The sequence below is a fragment of the Ambystoma mexicanum genome, chromosome 3q, assembly GCF_040938575.1.
Source record: "Ambystoma mexicanum isolate Mex_15411 chromosome 3q, UKY_AmexF1_1, whole genome shotgun sequence".
Classification (NCBI taxonomy): domain Eukaryota; kingdom Metazoa; phylum Chordata; class Amphibia; order Caudata; family Ambystomatidae; genus Ambystoma; species Ambystoma mexicanum.
The window spans coordinates 855,364,108-855,379,304 of NC_090926.1; the positions used below are offsets into that span (position 1 = coordinate 855,364,108).

The following is a 15,197-nucleotide window of genomic DNA, read 5'->3' on the forward strand; positions in this document are numbered from 1 at the left end:
GCCCTAGGACGGATGTTCTAACCTGGTCTTTCTTCTTCTTCACAGGGTCCGAGTTTGTGGACTCGGAGTGCAGTGCTCTGGCATCGGGATCAAGATCACTGGATGCCAGGAGATGAGTCTGCAGATGAAGCACCCGTTTCCTGGAGGTGAGTATGCAGGAGAACGCCTGGTTTCAAAGGTAAGTAAACTGGTCCAAGCGGCGGTGAGCGTCACGTTGCACGCGAGTGCACAGTAACGCAAAGCACCGGCCTTAAGGATGGAGCAGCTTATATAGCAGAGCTTCTGAAGCCACGCCCACCAGGTTCAGCCTGCCTGCCATACCCGATGAGTGAGCACATGATTAGGTTCTATGGAATAAAGGCTTTCAGCTCCTGGAAAGGTCTTGTAAAATAAAAGCACTCCTGCACTGAAATAAAGTGTTCCTACTTACATATCTATATGTTACACTCACCTGGTCTCTGCAGAGGCATCGGGGCACGGTTGCAGCCCTCCCTGAAATTGAATCACCCCCTTCAGGCCTCTCCCTCAGAAAAGCTGAGAGTGGTGGTACGTGGTGAAACTACTCCTGCATGGAGATAAGAGTGTGTGAGTGTGCCAATCTGGGATTGCTGTACCTCTCGAACCCTTCACCCCAAAGTATGGTTTCTGTGAGCATAGGCCGGCCCATAAAGCTCACCTGTGAATTATGGAAGATAAGCTCTCCGTCCTGCTACTTTGGGCAGGGGCGCATCAAATGGGATCTAGTTCCTTCACTGATCCCTGATAAGGATTAGTCTACCCAGCTGCGAGTATGGTTCTCCTTATGATTGGCAAGTCTTTTGTGAGCTCTTGTGATGCTGTTCGTTCTCTTTAATGTCTTTATATGTTGCTCTTATTTATGCCCGCAATAATGTCTCTCTTCTGTTTTCTTCCCTTAGATGGAAATGCTGCCTCAACGCAGCTGTGAAAGGCGAGACGTGGCCAGATGGAAGCTACCACAATGTTTGACAGCAGGTAAGTGATGGTTTAAGGAAAAGCGCGAAGTATGGCGAAGTGCAACCTTCAACTGACTGTTTTTTCGAAGGTAAGTCTGACCTCAGGCGACGGTGAGCGTTACGCTGCTTGCAAGTGCAGAATAACGCGAAGCATCTGTCTTGAGGATCGGGGCAGCTTCTATAGCTGAGATCGTGGGCATGTCCATTAGGGGCAGCTTACCAGCCACACCCTGCCCCTCCTAGAGCGTGAGCACGTGCAAAGGCAATCCATTAGCAGCCACACCCAAGAATACACTTGGGGCTGCTTAATGGATGGAATGTTCAAGGTTAATGCATCTGAAGTGCTATGTCCATAATAAAAGCCTTTTGGTGTTAAATGGATGTTCTTGCTTACTTTTGTTCATGAGCCTCGTGCCAAAGGCACCAGGACAGTGTCCACCCAGGTCTCCTGTGCATGCGACCCCTGCATGCCTGTGCCCATGACTTCACGACCACAGCATTCTCACATCTCACCTCTTCAATGCTGCACACTTCTCTCACAAGGCTACCACTTGGATCACATCCTTCCTTGAAGGTAGGGCCATGAAAGTGTACTCTGACCAGGACAGCACCCCCCCCCCACCACTATAAACTGTGGTGTCCCACAAGGGTCCTGCACTGCTCCGACCCTCTACAACCTATTCACCAAACCCCTCTTTGACTTACTGGACTCCCTCAACATAGCGTACACAAACTACGCAGATGACACGCAAGTTCTCCTCCCCCTCTCCGGAGACTACGACCTAGACTCAGAAGCCCTCCTCAAAATCTACTCGACTATCCAAACCTGGATGGCTACCAATGGTCTCTGCCTAAACGGAGACAAAACCGAAATCATCATCCTAGCCCCCAACGAAACACTAACCAAACTTAGCCCCAACTATTCTCACATGATCATCGACAGTATTAGCATACCTGTCTCCTCCGCCGTCAAGACCCTAGGAGTCTACATTGACGCCACACTCTCAATGACTAGACAAACCAGCGCCATCGCCTCAGCTTCTGCTCTGACCACCAAACTCATCTATGCCATAAAAACCTACCTCACCACTCCCAACTGCCTCTCCATAGCCAGAGCTACTATAGGAGCCAGATTGGACTACTGCAACGCTCTGCTGGCAGGCACATCGTCAAAAAACCTAAGCAGGCTCCAAATAGTGCAAAACAATGCCCTCCGCGCTGCACTACACATCCCCAAAACTGAACATATTTCACAGGCCAGAAGATTTGTCCACTGGCTCCAAGTCAAGGAAAGAATGAACTTTAAAATCCTCACTCTCACACACAAGTGCATCAATCATACAGCACCCCCCTACCTATCTGAAACTATAACTAAGAACTCTTCCACCCGTCCCAGAAGAAGCCACCACGCCAACCAACTCCGAGTACCCACTGTAAAAAGAGCCAAAGCCGGCGGCATTGGCTTCCCACACATAGCTCCTAAGCTCTGGAATGCCCTCCCTAACGCACTCAGAGCAGAACCTTCTCTGTACTCCTTTCGCAAATCTCTCAAAACCACTCTATTCAACTAACTCCATCCTTCTTTCACCCACACCAGCTCGCATACGTCTGTTACGAAATATGTCTGATACGAAACGTGCCTTGTAATGAAAACTGCTTTGTAACCATCTTCCTTCCACGGTAACCAGATTATGTATGTCCTCATGTAACAGCGCCACGATGCCCCCGGGCTGACGTGCGCTTTAAATAAATCCGAATAAATAAATAAAATAAATAAAAATAAATCTGAATAAATAAATGAACGCGACACTATATGAGCCTGGCGCCAGGAGTGAGTCAAGCCAGGGCCCCTGTGTTTATAGGTCCCAAAGGGACATAAGTGAGTCAAGTGACCCATTGCCCCCATCACTAGATGGTGTGGTTTTTGTGTTGTGGGGCCTGTGGCCATGACAACACCTTCCTTCTTGAGCCCTTCGCTCAGCCACTTCTAACTCTGAGGGTCAAGCGCTTCTCCAGGTAGAGAGTGGGGGTTAAATCTCTCGCCATCTGGAACGGCCTTGCTGCCCGTCTCAAACTTGAGCCGGAACACCAAGTTCCAGAAGCTGGTTAAGACCTTTGTTTCGCCTCTGCCTTCTCTCTCCCCTGCTGACCTACCGGTCTGCTGCGCCGACAGGTGCCTGGTTACACTCAGTCTCACAGGGTACCAGACTCCCCTGCACTGCCTCTGGCCCTACCACACACTTTGGGGCTATAACTAAAACCTTACAGTCCCTTGCCTCCTTGCACTTACCCAGAGTGTGCTGCCCTAACTGTACTTCTCCCTTCTCTCCCCCTGGCATTTCCCCCTCTCCCTGACACTTCCCTGCTGCACTTTGCATTACCACACTTGCACAATCTGAATGACATGGCCTAGTAAGATAGTTTGTTTTGTCCTCCCTCTGTCTTCCCACCCTGGTCTTGTCGCACCAAGAAACACTTGTGCACAGGCATGTTACAAAATAACTTTATACTTCCCCCTCAAGACTTAACTTGGCCTAATTGCGTTGATAATAAACCTTTATTTTTTATAATACTTTTGGTTGGAAGTGTTTCTGTTGAACCCATGGTATACTACAAGTTCTTTGTACCTTCCTACAGCACTCTCTCCCTCCTAAGGTTCGCCTGGCTGCTCCGTCTACGCTACCAAATACTCAGGAGTACAGCCTTATACTAAGAGTGGAGTTTTGCAAGGTCTCAGTTGCATGGTTTTACTAAGCCCTTAGCTGGACTGTCCCAGCAGCGCAATTCCAGGGTGTTTGAATCCAGTCGCAGGACAAAACGGGACCAGGATTATATGAGGTAAGGGGGAGGAGAGCTGTGGTTTTTGGGGGGGGTGCGAGGGCCCTGGGGTTGTTTTTCGGAGTGGTTGGGGGGCTCTGGGACTGTGCTGGGAGCAGGGTTGGGGGAGCCATGGGATAGTGGTGGGAGCAAGGTGGGGAGAGCCCAGGGACTGGGTAGGAGTGGGATGAGGGAGCCCAGTGACTGATGTGAGCAATACTGGGAGCAGGGTGTGGTGATGGTGCGTAATAGTTCATAGCCATTTTGACTTGCTGGCCATTTGGAATTTTTGGGGGGGGAACGGCCTGCCCACATTTTACTCAGGGGGATCCAGGGGGGGGGGGGAGACACAAGCCAAAATAGCTTGAAGACCACTTACCTAGAAGGATTTTATTCACAACTCTCTGACTCACCAAAATGCTTCACCATTGACAACAGCCTGTTCTTCCTGAAACACAGCCAATAATGGCCAAACAGCCTAACTCCGAATCTCCACCAGTCACAAAATCAAACGCTTTATTCCGCTGCAGGACTTCCAGACTGTAGCGCAGGCCCATGAGGTCACACATCGATTGAGGAAATGCCCTTCCGACAGAGCTCCCATCTGCTCAAATGACTCCCCTAAAAGCAGTCCACCACGCTGCAATTGTCTTAATTCGGGTGAACAGATATTTGACCTAATCACCCCCATCCTACGCAAACTACACTGCCTTCCTCTGAAGGCCAAGATACTATTCAAGATTGCATGCATCATCGAGAAAACAGTCACGAGTAGCACACCAGCGTACCTGGCAGCTAAACTCCACATAGCAGGTTGCAAACGCTCCTTGCGCAGCAAAATCAATCAACCGCAACTTGTCCGCAAAGAGAGGACCCTCAAAGAAATCCCTTGTTACACGACCACTTTCTGGAACTCGATCCCGCTATCAGCTCGGAATGGCCCGACAATTGCCCAATTTCACAAATCTCTCAAAACATGGCTTTTTGTACAACAACTGACCGAGGACTAATTCCAGTGGATGCACAGACCTCAACTACTATTAAAAGATGCCAGCCCAAAAGATGGCTACCCACTCTGTACAGCGCTCCACTGCTCTTGAGCTAGGTCAGTGCTTTAAACAATACAAGAAATAAATTATGTTTTTTCATAGCATGTGTTTACAAGACTAATTGACTCCTAAGAAACAAGTCTGAGAGCCGTGCTATGTTGCCCTTTGAGAGGTTTCTTTTGTCCAACTGCACCCTGTTCTTCCATTTATGATTGGTCTCTTCACACCACTTGCTCATGGATTGAGGAAAAAACTAAAACAGTAAGTTATGTCATATTTGATACAATAGATCTTATTTATTGATTTCAAAAAAGGTACCCTGACACAAGAGCTTACAAAAGTGGCCTGAAAATAATGTAAATGTTCAGTAATACTGAAGGAGTTGCAAGGAAAATGTTCGTTCCAATTATTTTGTGAGAATTCAGAGTACAATGAAGTCCAAGTTGTGCATTCATAACTCAAGTTAATTGAACCTACAGCCCTGAAGGAGCAAGAGAGAAAAACCAAACACATATAAATGCAAAGATACTAGGATTATGGGACCTATATTTGACATAAAGAGGGTGAGGAGGGCACCACTTGAAAGTTTAGTCTTGTAGTAGTTGCTTAGATTAAGAAAATCATGAATTTTCTATAAAGAACAGTCTTTTATAATATTCTCGCCTGGAGCTGCCAATCCAAAAAACGGTCCTGTAGGACTAGGACCTAATTGAACAAAAAACTTCCAGGAAACTAAGTGACTCCACTTTGTTAGGAAAGGCGCTTCACAGTTAGCCCCAGTTAGGTTGCTAATATTTAGTATGCTGTAGATTAAGTATCAAGTTTTCAATATGAAAGTAATGAAATTCAAAGAATTGTTTGATTCTTTGCAGGAATTGTTTAATTCGCATTCCTGTAATATTTGCCGCCAAAGTTTGTCTTTGTAAATCACACAATGAGTTTGCATCTCAAATTACCCATAATACTCTGGTGCCAATGCATTTCGGATAAAACCTTCATCAGGGCGCTATTATAGCAAAAAACAAATTATATAGCATGACTTATATTTCATCATTTGTTAACAGTATAGGTATACACATAACAGCCATTATTTAAAGGTAATTACAAAAGCACATACCAATCCGCGAGCCACGTCCATTTGAAGAGATAATGAACAAAAATAAAACAAAACGGCATTCCAATTAGCTAACTGAAGTAAATGTGCATTTTCTCTATCTTTTAAACTATATGTGCATGTCCTACCTTGGTCATGCCGAACGCTTGGATCGTGGTGTTGTACGGTAGTACAACAAGATCTACAAGAAAGTTAAACAATAATACTGAGCCATCCTCAAGAACTTCAGTAAGTGAAGCATGTAAAGCCTAATTGTTGCTGCTGTACTTACTAAGCATCTGCTGTTCACAAGCCGTGACCGCAGAGTGAGCCGCTTGCAACGCGCTCGCGTTAGTTTACCTTTCGTTTTAAAGGTTACCATGGAGACGGTGCAAGGCGTCGTGGTCCAACTGGAGCGCGTACGCCTCGCGCCCCACCCTCGGGCGCGAGCCAGGGGGCGGGGATGTCTCCATGGTGACCGTCGCATTGAGATTCAATGCGCGCGATTGTAGTCTCGTGTCTTCGAAGCCTTAAAGGCGCAGTTACTTGTGCAGGAAGGCTAATAGAAATGTGTATTCTTTGCATGGATCGCAATGATGTATTAAAGACTATGGGTCCGCATTGAACCAGCGACTGAATATGAGCAAGTAGAGCGTATTGAGGAATTAGTTAATCCAGTGTAATCCATCACTAGGACATGTATTCTGTTAATTGGGCATTGATCGCTATGATGTCATTATAGCAATGAGTTCAGAGCATTCCACTATTATGAAGAAATCAACCCAGGTATAGTCCAATCATAAAAAATTACATCAAAAATTGTAAGGTGCAGTTATATAGCGGAGCCATAAAAACGGATGGCTAGGAACAGAAGCTCCACGTTTAGATGGAAAAATGTCAATATTCTGTAAATAAAATATATTTTCGGGTGTGAATTAATCAAAAATTTCTTTGTGTGGTGATTAATCCACTCAAATTCATAATGTTACTTCTGGAGTTTATTAGCAATAACTCGTATTTCCGATATAAGGACGACTACTATCTCCAAGTGGCTGGGACAGCCATGGGAGCCACTATGGCCCCTTCCTATGCTAACTCATTCATGTACAAATTCGAATTTGAAAACATACTACAGAATGAACACTGGTACCCCAAATTGGGCCTTTGGATTAGGTATATTGATGATATATTTGGAGTATGGAAAGACATGGAAGAAGAACTGCTCAACTTCTTTACATATCTCAACAGCATAGATGCCCGCATCCAATTTACTCAGGAACACTCCCTAACTAACATCCATTTTCTGGACGTAGACATTAAGATTACCAACATAGGCTATCAGACCACCATCTTTCAAAAACCTACAGATCGGAACAATCTATTACAACGCCTCAGCTTCCATCAACCGAGTCTTATAAAAAACCTTCCATATAGCCAGATGCTCAGGGTAAAAAGATTGGTAAGTGACCCAGAAGACTACAAAATAGCCATCCAAGAGATGGGGAAGAAGTTCCTGGACAGGGGATATTCGGAAGAAGAAATAAACAGCTCAATCACGAGTAGTCACACAAAGCAGAGAAGACTTATTGAAGATAAAGACTAAGCAAGAGTCGGCTCCCCCACTGGTCTTTGTGTCCAAATACTCACGTCAAAGCAACCGCATTAAGTGCATTATCAAAAAACATTGGAACACATTATTATGTGATCAAAGAGTAGAACAATTGTTTAAGGAAGTACCCACATTCGCCTACCAGCGGAGTCAAAACCTAAAAGATAGACTAGTTCAAACCAAACCAGCACTTAAGAAGAAACTCACAGAAAGAATTGGAACATTTCCTTGTTTGAATTGTAGCAATTGTGGCTATGTGATGAAAGGAGAAACAGTAAAACATCCCCATACAGGAGAGACAATCAGATTGAAAGATTTTGCTACATGTGACTATTAACGTGATTTATGCCATCAAGTGTCCGTGTGGACTGTACTATGTGGGTCAGACATTGCGAGTAGCAAAAATTAGATGGAATGACCATAGATCATGCATAAGGAATCACAATTCGAACTCAGCTGTGTCAAGACATTGGGATGAGAGGAAACACAACTTGGCTCAGATCCGCTTTGTAATTCTAGAAGTGGTTTCTAAAAGAGACACCCACGAGAACTTCCAAAGGAAAATAGACCAAAGAGAAACCTTTTGGATAGACCGAGTTATCTCACTCCAAGAGGGCTCAATGAAGAAATAAACTATATGTGTTTCTTGTAAAATCATTTTTGAAGAACTGAAGTAACTTTATATTTTATTTACAGAATATTGACATTTTTCCATGTAAACGTGGAGCTTCTGTTCCTAGCCATCTGTTTTTATGGCTCCGCTATATAACTGCACTTTTATGATTGGACTATACCTGGGTTGATTTCTTCATAATAGTGGAATGCTCTCAACTCATTGCTATAATGACATCATAGCGATCAATGCACAATTAACAGAATACATGTCGTAGTGATGGATTACACTGGATTAACTAATTCCTCCATACGCTCTACTTCCTCATATTTAGTCGCTGGTTCAATGCGGACCCATAGTCTTTAATACATCATTGCGATCCATGCAAAGAATACACATTTCTATTACCCTTCCTGCACAAGTAACTGCGCATTTAAGGCTTCGAAGACACGAGATTACAATCACTCGCATTGAATCTCAATGCGACGGTCACCATGGAGACATCCCCGCCCCCTGCCTCGCGCCCGAGGGTGGGGCGCGAGGCGTACGTGCTCCAGTTGGACCATGACGCCTCGCACCGTCTCCATGGTAACCTTTAAAACAAAAGGTAAACTAACGCGAGCGCGTTGCAAGCGGCTCACTCTGCGGTCACGGCTTGTGACCAGCAGATGCTTAGTAAGTACAGCAGCAACAATTAGGCTTTACATGCTTCACTTACTGAAGTTCTTGATGATGACTCAGTATTATTGTTTAACTTTCGTGTAGATCTTGTTGTACTACCGTACAACACCACGATCCAAGCGTTCGGCATGACCAAGGTAGGACATGCACATATAGTTTAAAGATTGGGATGCCGTTTTGTTTTATTTTTGTTCATTATCTCTTCAAATGGACGCGGCTCGCGGATTGGTATGTGCTTTTGTAATTACCTTTAAATAATGGCTGTTATGTGTATACATATACTGTTAACAATGATGAAATATAAGTCATGCTATATGATTTGTTTTTTGCTATAATACCGCCCTGATGAAGGTTTTATCCGAAATGCATTGGCACCAGAGTATTATGGGCAATTTGAGATGCAAACTCATTGTGTGATTTACAAAGACAAACTTTGGCGGCAAATATTACAGGAATGTGAATTAAACAATTCCTGCCAAGAATCAAACAATTCTTTGAATTTCATTACTTTCATATTGAAAACTTGAAACTTAATCTACAGCATACTAAATATTAGCAACCTAACTGGGGCTAACTGTGAAGCGCCTTTCCTAACAAAGTGGAGTCACTTTGTTTCCTGGAAGTTTTTTTTTTTTACCTATATTTGACATCACACTTACTTTTGGATGGTATTGTGCACTTTTGCATTTTCCCTCTTAATGCCAGAGTACCATATACTCTAAAATGTCTATGCCACAAGATGGTCGATTGTCCTTTGGCCTTCTTGTAGTCTGACCTTCTTCCTACCCAGGAGTGGCCGGATTTTCCATATAAGGTAAGCCCTTTTCTGGAGAAGACTCCTGCTTTCACATGCAAAGTGGTGGTTGTGTGTTGCCAGATCTTGGGGGCTGGGTCTGTCTGGACCCAGCCCACACCCTTACCAGTTGTGTCTGTTGCTGGGCAGATGCAGTGGTCAGAGGCTATCTTGATTGGACAGAGCCTGCTAAGTTTTAATGGTGCAAATACTTGCCTCCAGCCTCGATTCTGGATAAGAGAGGGAGTTGGGGGGGGTTCTGCAGCCATGTCTCAGAGCATTGTTGGAGCCAAGACACCTACGAAGGAGAGAAGCCAGCTGAATACCTGGAAACTCATAGCTGGAAGATCGCCAGCATCCCCCTGTTCACTTGCCCGGCGAAGTCTCATCTCTCTGCAGATCTCAAGATGACCTTAATTGGTGCTTCGGCCCCAGACCGATGGGAACAACCAGTCCTGACCTCAGCTTGAAGATCCAGCTGCTGGAAGCAATCAGAACGGTCCTGAATAGGAGGAATATATTATTCTAAGTCCCAAGTGCCAAGCACAGTTCTATAATAGATTTATTTGTCGCCGATTGTTTTAGAGTTGAACGTTGCTCCAGGTAACAGTCTGTGCTAAGCTAACCAGGCTGTTCGAACATACAGAAGGATACAAAAATCTCCCAGTTATTTTGATCCTTGCAGCAGACAGGCTCAAATGGCAAGCAGAGCGAAGACAACAATTATCCAGAAGAATAAACTATGCTCAGATTTAGATAAGCTGGTAGAAATCAGGGACTTTGTGACTGGGATGAGCCGTAACTCAGGTCAACTGTTTAGGCAGTTATTTGCTTATGACATTATTCTTATTTGTTTGGAAGGACAACTGGCTGTCAAAATGGAATAATTTCTCTTCACAAAGTAATTATATGGTGTTTTCGGATTTGTACTTGCAACCACATTTATAATTTCTGCCAATTTCTGTGTAATGCATGAACCCAAAAAGTGGCACCTTAACCCACCTCTCCAAGATTTACACCTGACCAGGCTAGTAACATTTGCAGAGTGGATGGGATAAACCTGGGCAGACGATTTAGTATTAAGTATTTATCCGCATCAAGATCTGGTCTCACCAAGACATGGTCATGCTACAGATGTGTCAGCCTTAGCATTGTCTGATGACAAATGTCGAGAGGCGCTGGGAAGAATGGTTTAATATTATGTTGACCATTTTCCCTATGCAACTGAAGACAGGTGAAGGGTGGTTTGGGAGCATTTACACAAGTAGATTTTTTTTTTTTTTTTTAAACAAACCCATCTAAGCATCAGAGAAATCCATGTCAGTGCTGCCCTGAAGTCTGGGGCATCTCTCAATTTGACAGGCCATTTTGCTAAGATATGAAAAATAATGAAGTGGGAAAATTACGATAAATCATGCAGTCTTGTTACTTTGCTATTAACGGTATGCCTAGGTTCCATTACCTTAAATGCAATCTTTTGTCCAACTTGCGGAGCAGCGGCCAACAGAGGCAAGGCGCTGTAATCCTTTGTGGCCTGCAGTGGATTCTGACAAAACAAAAATGATCATCGAAAAAGAAGTATATTAAAAAGGTAAATGACATTGCAGCCTCTTCCTACGGATCACATTTAGAGTGTCTCGAATTACTCACTCTTTAACAGTGCACTCACATCAACCACAAATCTAATTATGCATACATTTGAGACATCAAATACATTACAAAGCCTTTAAGTTTGTAAGGAAAACTCCTCAAAATGGCACCAAAATATTCAAAAGGTGGCAAATGGCATTTAAAAGGTGAAGGGGTTACAGGGAGGAACTACCAGATCAAGTTTGCCCACCTTGATTGAAAAGCCAGGTCTATCGGAGTTTGCATCAGTATCCCCTCTCCTCATTCATAATGCACAAATCACTTACTAGTACCTGCTGCAGAACTATCTTTCCCATTGGCTAGGAGACAAGCCTCAAATGAAGCTAGGGTTCAGATCTTCTCTTCCTCCCAATGTTGCCAGCTTAATGCACTGCCTGACACTTGCCACGCCTGCTGACATCATCCCGTCTTCCAAAGCACTACCACCCCACTCTTCTTAAAGGTCCCTGTCACGACTTTCTCCGGAACACTTTTTTGCTGGCCCCCTCATATGTCTGTCCTAAGCACATTCAGGTCTCTGGTGCCAACGTCTCCTTTCCTGCTACGCCTCACCACTAATCGGTCCTGTTTTTCCAATGGCTTCTTCAGAATGCCTCCCTCTCTCTGCCTGAAAGCAACTTCCACGCCCCGTTTTTTTTAGAACCCAGACACTACTAGTCTCTTCCTCCATGGTCCTGTGGACCTACTAGCTGAAACGCCCTTGGCGGGGGCATTATCAGCTGGAAATGGTGTGAGGGCCATCATGAACCTGTAATTTAGAATCTGCGCCATTGTTAGCCAGTGATGTCCACCACTTCTGAGGTTATTGCTGAGTGTGCGCCTCATCTCACTTGAATGAGAATAGCCCCTAACTGGATGCAAGCAAAACACAAAAGGTTTTAAAATATGAGCCAACATTTTTTGCACCTACTGCTCTCTACAAAGCAGCCACCACATTTGATAACTAAAACTGCCTGTATTGCTTATCCAGTTTAACACCAGATCAAGGCCAAAAGCACTGGGATACGAGAGTGAATACTTAAAAAAAATAAAAATAAAAAAAAAATAAAAAAAAAAAAAAACAATCCCTTTACCACCTCATCTGTAAGATTCATTACAGATCTTGCTTGAACAAATTAAGCCAAAGCAGTGCCTGGCCGTTGACCAGCAGCACAGATCAAAGAGGATTTGTGCGGAGTACCCTTTAAAAAAAATATATATATAAAACTAAAATAAAAATAAATTATATTCCTTTGGTAAATGCAGGGGATATTAACTGTTGAACACCTTGCCTTGCATGCATAATCCATGACATAATTCAAGCATGCATTTGTTTTGCACGATACAGCAGCAATATGTCTGCAAATATCGGCAGTAATTGATCATTTTAACCCAGACTCTGGCCTCTGCATTTGAATTGAACCAAATCAGTGATGTACCCATTACTATGTTGCGATAGGCAGACATGTGGGTGGTGGGACCCAACACTGAATTGAAGTAATTGGGCACATGGCTGCGACAATGTGTTGCTCTATGATAGGCATGTAGCGAAACAGCTGTGGTCTATCAAGAATGTCATTGAATTTTAAAATACATTCCTCATCACTATTGGGAAATTTGGCAATGGCAAAGATGGTCTTGCTTAGAAAACTACTTTTTCAGGAAACGCCTATTCTTACTTGATAGCCCGATTCCAATACTTAATTCCGGTGGGGTAGCGCAAACTGCTGTATCCCATCATCGGTTGCCATATAAACTCAGTGGCATAGAAGCTGTGCGATTCAGGCGATCTCAGTACAGCCCAATTGCATTGTCCAATGGTTTTGAGGTTTTTTTATGGACCTGCCACATGAGGTGCCTGAGCCACTATTACCCAGATAGAAAGAAAAGGGTTGAGCCTGTGACCACCATGCCAGCCATTTGGGTTCAGTGGTCATGCCTTTGTTTGCGAAAACACTATGTGCAGAATTTCTGACTTTTGAAAGTTATTCAGATGGGGCCCGTTAGTTGCCCTATTGTGTAGAGGCAATGTATAAATACCACAAATCGCATGCTCATGTTGATTATAGGACACGATTGAATTTGACAAAGGGTAATTTTCCCCACTTGTTTTATTGTTTTCAGGCAATCCGTGGAGAATTTAGCGGCCACGCCTTGGACACATCATCAACCCGATATTAAGCATCCTGTGGTCCAGGAAGTGTTCTTTAGTTACACTCAAACGAGTGTTCATGACAAATTTATCTTGCTCTTTATATTGATAGGACACTTATCCTGTTGCTTTTTAGCAGAATTTGCACATTGTCAATAACAGTGTCTTGTTTGTTACTTGATGTTGACAGTCCCTGATGAATTTCCATGCACAACCCTTGCACTTTATTTTAGAAAAAAAACATGTTGGAATGAGTTGTATGAATGAGTAATGGTGAATCTGTATGTAGTGTTAGATTTAGTTTACCTGCGTATTTACACAGCACATGAAACTTTTATAACACCACTGACACTTTTTAGGCCATTTGACCCAATACTCTTGACCTATTGTTTTACTGTCGTTCTTTTGCACCGTCTGTTTATGATAATTGGGTATTTTCACCTTGTGTTGAAAAGGTGCATACTGGCGCCTTGTTAAAATTAGTTATAATGATTTAAAACTATTTATATATTTGTTAATAAAATTGTGTATATATCTTCCCGAACTTAGACCCGTTGTGGGCCTCTGAAGTTAATGCATTGCAAGCACTAACTGGTCCTTTTGGTTTTTGATTTTGTCTATTGTACAACATAGCAAAAACAGTACAATTTTCCTGCCTAACCCTAATGTTTGTTGTTGAAGGTGAAAAACCTTAATGAGGGTAGGTTAGCAGTGGGCAGTGCCACTCCCTCAGCCTCTTTCTGCGTGTAATGATTTCGAGTACGGACAGTTGTCCTCGAGGCGCCTTTACATAAGCAAGCTTTTGACGATAGATGGATCGCGACCAAGAGGGTCCTACTAGAGGCCGTTAGAAACAAGGAATCCCCTTCTCTGTAGCTTTTGGTTTGGGAACATGGCTCTGGACCGTTGTAGGAGTTATGACAAAGATAATGTTAAGGAATTACTTGACAAAGCATCCGGTTTGGGAGGCTCAATGGAAGAAACATCTAATATTACCTACTGGGATGAGTTGAGCCAACTAAAAAAAAAAACGCTTGATAAGGACCGAACTACACGGATCAATTATGCTGGAATATCTGAGAAAGGGCACCCTGCCCCAAGGACTTGTCGTGAGAAACGAACCACGAATTTTCCTCGACAATAAAAACTTTATACTCCAAAGGAGTTATGTAGCAAACAAATGCGGACGCGATTGGGTAATCCTCATTATTGATACTGCCGCTGAAATGACGGAAGAAATTCTAATTGACCTAAAAAATTAGAGGAAGAAATACAGAAGGTAGTCCCTCTGGATGTTTATAAAAAAAGATTAGATTCATTGATGCTAGAAATGTCTAATTTCAAGGACGACACCTTGAGAGAAAGAGCCAGAAGGATGAACAAAAATCTAACTAATTTCTCTCATGAGAAAGCCTTAAAAAATATACCCAAGACAACTACTTCCAACAAATTCAGACTGACAACAACCAGTCAGGAGGTCAGAAAAAAGTCCAGTTTAGAAACATCCTTCAGCTCTAGTAACGGCAGTTCTAATGGCGAGCCCACTCCAAGACGAGGACAATCCAACCGCAGACCCAGAGGCTCACGAACAACTATCGAGGCACAAATAACCACAACCGTGGAAACTTCCAAAATAAGACCACCACCATGCAAAATCCTCCGGCACCTTTTTTAGAGAGGAATCCGGAGGACTGGGATTTGGAGCCTCGTGTAACCAGAAGCATGCATGCATTATGGTGAATCTTTCATCTTATGCCCCCACAGAAGACGAAAGGAAAGTAATTGAA

General features: G+C 43.6%; 1 protein-coding gene across 2 annotated transcripts in view; it reads right to left on the reverse strand.

Moving 5' to 3' along the window:
* The window catches only part of COIL (coilin), a 205,017-nt gene that overhangs the window by 143,445 nt on the left and 46,375 nt on the right, over positions 1 to 15,197 (reverse strand). For both annotated transcript variants that reach the window (XM_069654949.1, XM_069654948.1), the window contains exon 3: positions 11,092 to 11,175. In XM_069654949.1, coding sequence (XP_069511050.1) covers positions 11,092 to 11,175 — 84 coding nt within the window. The remainder of the gene's footprint in view (positions 1 to 11,091; positions 11,176 to 15,197) is intronic.